At 45.3% G+C, this 12,622-nt stretch overlaps 1 protein-coding gene across 1 annotated transcript in view; it reads right to left on the bottom strand.

The window, feature by feature from the left end:
• ralgds (ral guanine nucleotide dissociation stimulator) overlaps positions 1-11,666 on the bottom strand; it is a gene marked incomplete at both ends in the record, with an annotated part of 31,644 nt that extends 19,978 nt beyond the window's left edge. Inside the window, one exon of the mRNA XM_083686200.1 lies at positions 11,478-11,666. Coding sequence (XP_083542326.1) covers positions 11,478-11,666 — 189 coding nt within the window. The remainder of the gene's footprint in view (positions 1-11,477) is intronic.
• Between the last annotated feature and the right edge of the window lie 956 nt (positions 11,667-12,622).

Raw genomic sequence — 12,622 nt, 5'->3', positions numbered from 1 at the left:
GGATGGATGGATGGATGGATGGATGGGTGGGTGGGTAGGTGGATGGGTGGGTGGGTGGGTGGATGGATGGGTGGGATCTCTCTCTCTCTCAGCCTGACCTGGTTCTTTTCCTTCATTGTAATCTTGGGAGTAAAGGCACAAATTCCAGCACATGCAGACGCAGTTGAGCCAGAGCAAACTCACTCAGATAGAAACATATGCATGCTTTCACCCACACACACACACACACACATACACACCACACACACACACACACACACACACACACACACACACACACACACACACACACACACACATACTGTATGTTTAAACAACTCTTGATAAGATTAGATTACGAAACAGTAAAAAATGAAGAAACAGACTGGAAATGTCCCAACAAAACATCCCAAACTATAGACAAAACATTGATCAACAAACTGCACTGCTGATTGTAATTTTAGGATGTCTGTTGTGTTGCACTGAAGAGACCGGGGAAGTAGATAATGAATTAAGTAAAGTAGTTAAGAATGAACCAGTGAACTCTCTTTCTCCCTCACACACACATTTTCCTTCTCACACTTTCCATCCCTTTCTCTCTCCTCTCCTCTGTACTCTCCAAATCTCCTGCACCCTCTTTATTCTCCCCAACTTCTCTTCTCTCATTCACTCACAGTCACTCTATTTCTCACACTCTTCTTTGAGTATACATATGAAGTCCATTTCTCTCTATTGGACAGACATGGACACATCTATATCATTTTCATTCCACTTGGAATATCAATATCCCCCCGAAATGTTTATTCACCCCTCGGTTATGAATAACCCAAAACCAAACAAAGAGACTGTGTGGGACATGAGGACAGAGGGCTGTTGCCAAAGTGACGTACCAGCAGCCAATCATCACTCTCTCTGCTCTCTCTGTGACTTGGCCCTTGAAGTGCAATGACATCATGCGCCATCCAGATCTCCGATCCCCCAGTTTGTTTATGTGTTCCTTTCATTTCATCCCTCTGTCCTTCTCTCCCTCCTCTCTCCCTCCGTCCCTCCCACTCTCTTTTCTTCTCCATACAAATAAAATGTATTGTTATTATAATAATAATTATTATTATTTTCATTATTATCAAAGTGGAGAGAGGTAGAGAAAGGGAGAGATAGAGAGAGGGAGAGAGAGAGAGAAAGAAGGAAGAGAGAGGACAAAGAGAGAGCTAGAGGGCGAAAGAGAGAGAAAGGGGGAGAGAGATGAGGTTCACTGGCATATATAGGGCTGGTGCCAGTGGCGTGTCGTGTGACATTCTCTAAAGTTAAAGTGGTCTGAACTCCTGGGAGGATGCTGGACTAATAGCTTTAGAGGTTCCAGCCCATGAGCCATTGATCATATGTGTACTGTCCTCTGGGCCCACTCTTCCAGAAACGCACACACACACACACACACACACACACACACACACATACATCTAGGTGTCTCCTTGTAAACTAAAGCAAATCATTTCCTTTTGTCCTTCAATGGCATTTTAAGCATATAACACTTTATTTGGAGCAGAACACATTGAGCCTGCATGTCACGTACTGTTGTATGCTAACAAAGAGTCAAAGAGTTCCACATTTCATTTTATATTTTATAGACATTTAGCAGACACCTTTATCCAAAGCGACTTACAACAAGTACATTTGTCTAAGTAAGTGAATCATCTATACATCAGTCATTATAAGAAAAACAAATATATACTAGGACCAGGGGCCATTGGCAGTCACAATGCTAAAAGTATTATTATTTTATTGTTTTTATAATATTTTTTAGTATTATTATTTTTATTGACAGTAGAGAAGCTGTACAGGGGGGTAGTGGGGATGAAGAGGTCTTTAGGAGGGACAGTTAAGACGTAGCCTGAAGAGATGGGTCTTCAATCTACGGTGGAAGATTGGTAGTGACTCTGCAGTCCTGACAGCAGTGGGAAGCTCGTTCCACCAGCAGGGCGCCAGAGCAGTGAAAAGCCATGACCGAATAGCGCAGCTGCTGCATCCTCGTAGAGGCGGCGGTGCCAGGTGGCCAGCCGAGGTGGAAGAGCGAAGTGATCAGGCAGTGGTTTGGGGGCTGACCATTGCTTGCAAGTAGGGAGGGGCTGTTCCCTTTGCCGCCTGGTAGGGCACCAGGGTCTTGAATCTGATGCGAGCTGCTACCAGGAGCCAGTGAAGGGTGTGAAGGAGGGAGACATGGGAGAATTTGGGGAGATTGAACATCAGACGGGCGGCAGCATTCTGGATGAGCTGCAGAGGGAGAGCCCGGCCCGGCAGTAGTCAAGGCGGGAGATCACAAGTGTCTGGACCAAGAGTTGTGCTGCTTCACTGGAACAGATGTATCCTTCTGATGTTGTAGAGGAAGAATCTATAGGAGCATGCTGTCGCTGTGATGTTCGCTGCACAAGATAAGTGGTTGTCAAGGATCACCCCAAGAATCTGGGGTGTCTGGAAGGAGGTTTTGGAGAGGGCAAGCTCAGTCTTGTTAAGGTTGAGCTTGAGGTGATGGGCTCACATCCAATCAGAAATGTATGCAAGACACGCAGACACACATGTTGCCACCTGTGAGTCAGAGGGGGGGAAAGAGAGAAAGAGTTGAGTGTCATCTGCGTAGCAATGGTAGGAGAAACCATGTGAGGAAATTACAGAGCCAAGAGATTTGGTATAGAGGGAGAACAGTAAGGGTCCTAGGACGGAGCCCTGGGGGACCCCAGTGGTGAGGGCTCGTGGAGAGGACAGCGATCCTCCTGGTAAGAGTGATCGGCCAGGTAGGATGCAAACCAGGAGAGTGCAGAGCCAGAGATGCCCAGTTCTGAGAGGGTGGAGAGAAGGATCGGGTGGTTTACTGTGTTGAATGCAGCACACAGGTCCAGAAGAATGAGAACAGAGGAGAGGGAGGAAGCTCGAGCAGAGTAGAGGGCCTCCGTGACAGCAAGGAGAGCAGTCTCAGTAGAGTGCCCAGCCTTAAAGCCGGATTGGTGAGGGTCAAGGAGGTTGTTCTGAAGGAGATAGTGAGACAGTTGGTTAGAGAAAGCACATTCAAGGGTTTTAGATAAGAAGGAGAAAAGGGATACTGGTCTGTAGTTATGGACAGCAGACCGGTCAAGAGTTGGTTTCTTGAGAAGAGGTTTGACTCTGGCTGTCGTAAAGGCAGCTGGGATAGATCCTGTCGATAGAGAGGAATTGATTATGGGGGTAAGGAACGGAAGGAGGTCTTAGGAAATGGATTGGAGAAAGGGGGAGGGGATAGGATCGAGTGGGCAGGTGGTTGCCCGCTTGGATGTGACCCGTTTTACAATATCATCAGGCGAGAGGGGGGAAAGAGCTGATAAACCAGAGACCGAGTGTAGCGCAGTGGGTTTGGGAGGAGTGGTAGCAGTGTTGGCGAGAGGTAGAGAGAAAGAGCTGCTAAAGTCATCAACCTTCTTTTCAAAGTAGGTGACAAAGTCATCTGCAGACAGGGAGGAGGGAGGAGGGGGAGGAGGTGGGTTGAGGAGTGAGGAAAATGTGGAGAACAGTTTCCTTGGGTCAGAGGCAGAGGATTGAATTGTCAAGCGCAAACCATTTGCCTCCTTTGAAAATTATTACACTCATAAAAATAAATGTGCACTTTGGTCAAGTGTCAAGAGCAGAGTTTTGGCCTGGTCTGTCCTGGCTTGGTATTGCAGGTTTTAACAGCGCCACCAGAGTTAGCACAGAAATGTTCGCAAACCAAACATGGAGGAAAACAAGAGAGAAAGGGGTTAGAGCTAAGTATCAACAACCTGAGAACACTTGAGTATTATGACAGCTCTTGATTTTTCCTCATTTCTGTGTTGTTGTCGGCCAAGGTACAGTACCTAAAATGCTGTGAGGGGTCAATACTCAAATGAAACATTTCAGCCATTTCGATTAGAGGTTGGTGAATGCCCACGAGCAATGCAAAATTAGGCTCTCTGAAAATAGTACTGCCTGTAGCCTAGCTGTGGGGTAGGCTACAGGGTGAGAGTGTCTGTAAAACACCCATTCAAAAACAACTCATTAGCCTAGCATTGGCCATGGAGGGGTAAGCTAACAACAGCAGTGAACTCCCTTCCAACAGAGAATATCAAACCAGAGCAAGCTCAAGACTGGATGTTTCTGTTACAAGCTCCTTTGTTTGGCTGGAGTGAAGTTATTTCATTGCTGTGGCTGCCAGAAGGAAGGTGGAATATAATAGGACAACACTACTGACAACACTACCTCCTCGGTTTTGGGTCTCACACACACACACACACACACACACACACGCGCACACACACACACACACACACACACACACACACACACACACACACACAGGAACAGCGATGAACGGTGGGAGGAGATGCTTTTGGGCTTCTGTCTTGTGCATTCAGTGCAGTCTGTTTGGTCTGTTTCCCTCATTCTGCCTTCTGTGTGCAGGAATCCGAAAGAATAACACCCTAGTGCTTTGCTACCACAACATGGAGGACAGGAATGAGGGATGGGAGCAACTGAGGGGGAAGGGGGGTACCACAGGGGAGAATTGGGAGACCAATCATTTTTAAGAACCTCCCTGTTCCATGAATTCCCCAAGACTTAAGCAGCTTTTTGCATTCCTATTATCAGATTGAGGTTAATGTAAAGAAAAACTTGTTTTGAAAGAGATTATCTTTTCTCAGCAGCCATATGTCAACACCTCAGCCTTGCTGCCAGAGCTCCAGGGGGGTGGAGGGTTATCCACTGACCTCAAGGCTAGCACAATCCTCTCCACACGCTCCTTGGCTGGCTGAAACCCTGCAAGCTTGTAGAATAGGGCTCCGGGCAGCTGAGAGGAATTGGAGAAAAACCGGCCTTCCTGATGACCTAAAACCTTATCTCTCTCTCCTCCTCAACTACACCTCATCTGCATCAGCTGCTAAAGCTTCTTACTACCATTCCAAAATTCAATCCTCTGCCTCTGACCCAAGGAAACTGTTCTCCACATTTTCCCACATTCTCCTTCAGAACAACCTCCTTGACCCTCACCAATCCGGCTTTAAGGCTGGGCACTCCACTGAGACTGCTCTCCGCTCTGCTCGAACCTCCTCTGTTCTCATTCTTCTGGACCTGTCTGCTGGACCCTACAGCTACCAGGTGACGTGGAGAGGATCGCTGTCCTCTCCATGAGCCCTCACCACTGGGCTCTGTCCTGGGGCCCTTACTGTTCTACCTCTATACCAAATCTGTTGGCTCGGTAGTTTCCTCACATGGTTTCTCCTACCACTGCTACGCAGATGACGCTCAACGTTATCTCATTCCCCCCTTCTGACTCACAGGTGGCAACACGTGTCTCTGCGTGTCTTGCAGACATTTCTGCTTACATTTCAGCCCACCACCTCAAGCCCAACCTTAACAAGACTGAGCTGCTCTTCCTCCCGGAGAAAGTGTGCTGTCTCCAAGACTTCGCCATCACAGTAGAGAACTCTACTTTGACCTCCTCCCAGACAGCCAAGAACCTTGGGGTGATCCTTGACAACCACTTATCCTGTGTGGCGAACATCACAGCAACAGCACGCTCCTGTAGATTTTTCCTCTACAACATCAGAAGGATACGTCCATTCCTCACCAGAGAAGCAGCACAACTCTTGGTCCAGACACTTGTGATCGCTCGCCTTGACTACTGCAACGCACTCTTGGCCGGGCTCCTCACCTCCGCCATCAGGCCTCTGCAGCTCATCCAGAATGCTGCCGCCTGTCTGGTGTTCAATCTCTACAAATTCTCCCATGTCACCCCCTCCTTCGCACCCTTCACTGGCTCCCGGTTGCAGCTCGCATCAGATTCAAGACCCTGGTGCTCGCCTACCGGGTGGCAAAGGGAACAGCCCCTCCCTATTTGCAAGCAATGGTCAGCCCCCAAACCCCTGCCTGATCATTCTCTTCTTCCACCTTGGCTGGCCGCCTGGCACCGCCGCCTCTATGTGGATGCAGCAGTCGTGTTACTCGGTCGCGGCTTTTCACTGTCCCGGTCGCTCTGCTGGTGGAACGAGCTTCCCACTGCTGTCAGGACTACAGAGTCACTACCTATCTTCCGCTGTAGACTGAAGACCCATTTCTTCAGGCTACATCTTAACTGTCCCTCCTAAAGACGTCTTCATCCCCACTACCCCCCTGTACAGTTTCTCTACTGTAAATAAATTAATTTAAAGAAAAAGTAATTCTTCCTTCTACTAGCATTGTGACTGCCAATAGCCCCTGGTCCAAGCATAGATTACTTTTTCTTATGATGACTGATGTATAGATGATTCACTTACTTATATAAATGTATTTGTTGTAAGTCGCTTTGGATAAAGGCGTCTACTAAATGCCATAAATGTAAATGTAATGTAAAATGTAAATGGTTGTCATATATAGATATATATGACATATATTGTCCATCCTTTTTTGTTATCCTATGCTGTCCTCTCAATTGATAATACAACAATGGAAGTGATGATAACAAAGAGAGCTCTGTCTATATCTGCATCTGCTCTGGACAGCCTTGGCTGTGGTTTCTCAATGCTTACTCTTGGCTTCTGACCGATGTGGAACAACAAATAAAAACAAAGCCAAGCAACCAGTAAAAAGACACCATTTTGAAATAAATAGGAAGTAGGAAAAAATGTTGAAATGAAATGCAAATTTGTTAATGAGATGTCCTGTAGTATGACCTCAATGTTTTGTTGTGATATGCAGATGGTATCCTACAGCCTACAGACTATTCAAACCTTATGAGTATAAAGTACTCATCTGCTAACACTCAACGGCTAAGACTAACATGAGGCTAAGACTACCATGAGGGGAAGACTAGCATGAGGTTAAGACTAGCATGAGGCTAAGACTAGCATGAGGGGAAGACTAGCATGAGGGTAAGACTAGCATGAGGGGAAGACTAGCATGAGGGGAAGACTAGCATGAGGCTAAGACTAGCATGAGGGTAAGACTAGCATGAGGGTAAGACTAGCATGAGGCTAAGACTAGCATGAGGGTAAGACTTGCATGAGGCTAAGACTAGCATGAGGGGAAGACTAGCATGAGGGTAAGACTAGCATGAGGCTAAGACTTGCATGAGGCTAAGACTAGCATGAGGCTAAGACTAGCATGAGGCTAAGACTAGCATGAGGCTAAGACTTGCATGAGGCTAAGACTAGCATGAGGCTAAGACTAGCATGAGGCTAAGACTAGCGTTAGGCTAAGACTAGCATGAGACTATGTGAAAAAGGTTCTGCGCCGCAACATGCCACCCTCCCATTTGTTTTTTCTGTTGCCTCTTTGTTGTTTACCGTCATATGCATGTGTTCTTTACAGTTACAGAACATTTATTTTGTTTATTAAAACATATATTAACTCATTCAAGTTAACAAGACTGTTACTGTGAATTTGTGACAAAGATCTAAATGCCCTGTCTTGACTCCACACCACGAGAGATCATATCATTCGGAAACAAAAACACCAGTAAGAGCTATTCAAAAGTCTGAGTCACTCCAAAGCTAAAACAGCTAAACCATCTATCCCCATTCCAAACCTCCTTTAATGAATCCAGAACAAAAACAGAGTGTTCTGTTTACTTACTCTGCTCATCTATCATGTTGTTTTGAACAGTAAAGTTCTCCTAATGCATTCCCTAAGCCTGTTTTAACGACCACTTCTACTGGTCTAATAGCATAAATACATTTGACTTTAGAGCTTTGACCTAGCAGAACATTACGTTATTGTTTACAGTCAGAGGATAGCAAGACATTAAGGAGGTCATGCTGAATGCATGACATGAACCAATTGTAGAAGTGGAATTGATCTGATAGCCTTTGCTGGAGGTATCTGGAAGCTTCTCAATTGAATTACATAGATGTAGGCAAAAGGGAAGGATGAGACAGAAAGACAGAGAGAGAGAGAGAGAGAGAGGATGGGGGTAGCAAGAAAATGGCTAGAGACAGACACACACACACACACACACACACACACACACACACACACAGCAGATGGGAGAAGGCAGGTATTGGGTTTCGAGGAGAAACTCGCATTTGGACAGTCTAGGATCGATACCTATCCAGGGCATCATGTACGTAACTGGGCAGGAATTTGAGCACCATCTGGCATGGACAGAGGTACTTTTTTCTTCTTGAATAACGTACAGTGGATTTTTTGGACATGTTATCTATAGTGTCTTCATAGCTAGAATGGAGATATACCCAATGTAAGAGTAGTCAAAACAAGCAGTGAGTCACCATAGGATATATGGAGAAGAAAACGGGTTGAGAGGTCTGGTGTGTGGGAGTGATTTCTTCAAGTTTCTCCAACCCACTCTGCAGCTTTTCGTCTCACTCCCACCCTCAGTCCCACAATGTCCAAATCCCGGTTAATATAGAATTCAATCACATTGTCCTGTCCTATTTATTGCACAACTATAACCAGATCCTGAAGTTTTACCAAGCTCTTTAAGGTTGTCAATGCAAAGCGTTTGTGTGTTTTCAGGGGCGTGCGGGAAAGGCCTGGCAGTGGGAGGACAGATTAGCCTTAATCAACTAACAGGATTTAGGGGGCGGGAGGATTAGATAGAGACACAGTACTCCCACTCTCTGGGCTTGTGACCAGCATAGGAGATACGTACAGATTCCACGCCTCTGCGCTCCTTTTGGGAAAATCTGTGATTCAGCTCCAATCAACTGGAGCTTTGACAACCAGCCTTGTTTGCTTGCCTTGTGGCATCCAAGGTGTGATGACGATGTCGTGGCTGGTGACTATGAGCCACTGTCAGTGGAATATATTGAATCTAATACAGCTAAAATCCTACAAATACAACTAGAGGCCGCAGCTGCAGTATGCATCCTATAGTTACAGAGGAGTGGTCCGTATCAAATGAACTTTGCCACAGTCAGACAAACAACTGCAAACCATCAGACATAGCTGTGTTTGCATTACACATGACTGAAGCCTACATTATGTTAATGGTTAGGTTCTGATCTGCTCCCATCACTCTGGGAGATAAAGCATAATGAGACCATTGATGAGGCTGTTATGTAACACCAGAGACCAGCCATCCTCCTGGTAAATGATGGATGATTTCCCGCATGGTATTATATCTAATTATCTATTGAAACTGATTGGAGTTTAAATGGAATTGACCTTTACCTAGCATATCATGGTAGGCTATACACATAGCACTTGAGAGACATGGGTCATTTGGCAGATTTTCGCTTTTGTTTTGGCATCACTTTTCCTCAATTCCCAAAGCTCTATGTCAGAAAACCTGGAGATCACTAAGCAATTCAGGGACGTCAAGGTTAAAAGGAAGGTTATGATTTTCTCCCAATTCATAGTGAATGGTTTTAAAGGGATTTAAAGGGATGGGTTTTTATTCTCTTCTTTTATTTTTGTGTTCTTTCCATTAATCACCATTACTTTTACTACAGTAACTTTACTCTCTTCCACTTTTATTTTCTTGTTTTATTTCATTTCATTGTCTATTGTACAGCACTTTGAACGTATCTGACGCCTGACTAATATGTATTTAGGCTATTCTATGACCAAAACTCCATACTTCATTGCTGGTCATCTAAGATTTCTTTACACTGGGATTGTGTAGTCAATGCCCTCACATTTTACAACATAATATCCCCAAAATCCATATCATAGACTTTATTTTCTACAGACCCCTAGATTCTCATAAAAACCAAGGCACACCAAGGCTGTAGTCCATAGATGTTTTGTTAAAAAAAACCCAGACAGATACCATCTTTGAACCAGACTTTATTTTCAAGATCGGTCACTTTTCTGTTCCTACTCGATCTCTATATACAGTATGTTTATAGGAGGGAAACTTTGCCTTGGAAACAATGTGTCAGCTGGCTGAAACCTGGGCATTCGTCGCACTGCCCACTTCCAGAAAAAAACTGGAAAAAGAGAAGATATAACATCAAATTATCCACAGACAATCTAATTGAAGGAGTGCAGATAAGCTGGACCCAAACAAACCCACCACTGTTAACTTTGTTTACAAACTAGCCTGCACAACTATTGCCTTATTCTGAAGATTGGCCCTTTATGTTTCATGCAATTTTTATTCTAATGAATTCAACCCCTAGCTTGGTCGAACCACTCTAGTAATATTCAGTCAAAATGTTTCCATTTGGTTTCACAAGGCACTGATAACTACCGGCATAGTCTGCCTCCATGATCACTTTAATTTCCCCTCTCTGACCAAGTGTTGTTAGAGATTTATGGCCGTCAGATCTGGAAAGTGTGTCAGTGAACACGATTCACCCAGTAGCCTGGCAGCAGTTTCGGTGTGTGGACTGACTGCCTGCCTGGCATGAAACTGGACACCAATAGCAGAAAACGGCTCCCTGGTTTTGTACAGTAGGGGTGGAGGCAGGAGAGTTATTGAGACAGCAGATATGAAATGCAGCTGTTGCCTTTTTACAAACGACAGGGAGGGAGCAGAGTTCAGCTCTCTAGTTAGCCACACTCTCATCCTACCAGCAAACAATTGGTTGAATCTAATGGAAATTGAACAATTGAACAAAGGGATTCTAAAGAAGATTTTGAAAAAAATGTAAAGGGTGATATGAACTTTATACCCTGCTTGCTAAACATAATGACTTGGAAGCCACTATTACACAGAGAAGACATCATTCAGAGCATTTGTAATGTGAGCCTGTCTATTGATTTTGCTAGATCCCTACCCATCTGTCTATAGAGGTATTTTTTGACCATTTTGAGGGACTGGTAAGACAAGCCAGGGGAGGGTAGAGGGTTTCCCTGGTGTGGATTCCCTGGTGAGGACACCAGAGACCCTCTGAAGAGCAGGCCGGCTGAGTGGTTTAAAAAAAAAAACTGATCTCTTATTGCAGCTCTGGAGCCAAGAGAGTGAGAGACTATGCAGTGCTATTCTACCCCTGATGACTCACAGTGCTGCCAGCACACACACACACTCACACTCACACTCACACTCACACTCACACTCACACTCACACACACACAGTGTTGACTAGTAGTGACTAGAGTTCACACTGACTCTAATGCAAAAAGCACCCTGGGTAAACACTGTATATAACTGTATCTTCTGCAGACACGGACATGACAGAACACACAGCAGAGTAGCACCAGTTGAGCTAACAAAAACACAAATAAATGAAAGTGGCACACGACCACCATGTCAAACAATGACAGCCAAACCCCTGGGACAACACAACAAGTGACACTGTGACATTACCACTGCTTAGGCTACACTGTGGTGGTGCAATGGTACAGGTTATAGGCCATTTGACATGATTTGCTGTATTCCTTATCAAACAGGGTTATTTCCTATGTATATCTATCATACGGATCTGGCATAGGGCTGGATATGTTTGGCTACTGGTCACTGCATGGAAAGCTAACGGTTCCGATAAGAGAATAAGGACTACAGAAGAAGTTGGAACACAATTTCAGCTTGGAGAATCAGACCAAACCCCCCTCCACACACGCAAGCCTTCCATCATTACCTCTAACTGCGGAAGGTCGGGGTCCAGTTGGGTGAAGCTATGCAGGACAACGGGGCTGGCATCCCCGGCCACCTCTAGTCTGACCCCGTCCCAGATGTTGCGTAACCTCCAGGTGCTGGCATCGAACATCACATCAGGGGAAGCCAGCTTGGTGCGCGCCTCACACTGAGCTCCCGTTAGATAAACCATGGGTGTCGACCGTTAATACCGCAACAATTAATATCACTATCAGGGGAGACGACACAGCGGCACTTCACTCCATATCTCGGACAAACACGTCACAAAATGCCTCTTTTTTTCGAAGAATACTGATCATGTTCCCAAATACGAAAAGAGAAACCAGTGGAATGGACGGACCGCTGCCTCTGAGTGAGTATGCTGGGCTTGGGGAGGTCCAGGACCAGGCTCCTCCCCGGAGAGGTCTGGCCCTCTGGAGACTTCATGATGTCATTTTCGCAGTGAAGTGATGAAGTAGTGGTGGAGTGGAGATCGCAGGTCGTAAAGATATACTGTCCTTACCATATGTGTAGGCTACGATTCACATCCTCATGCAACACTATAGCCTACTACACTATATACTCCTTAGAACTACACTTCGGGCGATCTAGGAAGCACATCGCAAAACACATTTGAAAAACACATTTGCAAGACATTTGCGAAACACTGTAATTCTCCTCGCAAGGCAATCATGCATGTGTGAGTTAATGTCATCAACGTGTGTGTACAGAGTTAAGATAAACAAAAAAAACAATGTGCAACTGCATTTCAAGTGGAACATATTGTGTTGCTGCTCTAGAAGAATAATTTAGTTATCCTGGGGAAATCTATTTCATCTCTCATCTGGTCTAAATATGACAATGTTTAACACAACTGAAAAGTAAAACAAAAAAACAAACGAATTTGTTTTGTTGGGACAGTATATGTACACAAGTCCAAGCTGCCCCCCCACACGTATCGTCAGCAACGTTTGGGTCTGCTCTACTTCCACATCTGTTGTGCGTTATGCGTGGGCTGAGCAGGCAGACTCACTGCCAGTAAATGCGAGCTGAAAACAAAGTTGGGGAGGCTGAGGAATGCAGAGAGGGAGGAGGGAAAGAGAGTGGTGAACGAGGATGTTGGGGTGCTGTCCTCGGTGAAAAACGTTC

This window comes from Argentina silus, assembly GCF_951799395.1.
Source record: "Argentina silus genome assembly, chromosome: 15".
Taxonomy (NCBI): domain Eukaryota; kingdom Metazoa; phylum Chordata; class Actinopteri; order Argentiniformes; family Argentinidae; genus Argentina; species Argentina silus.
This window is presented reverse-complemented; position numbering and strand designations above follow the sequence as displayed.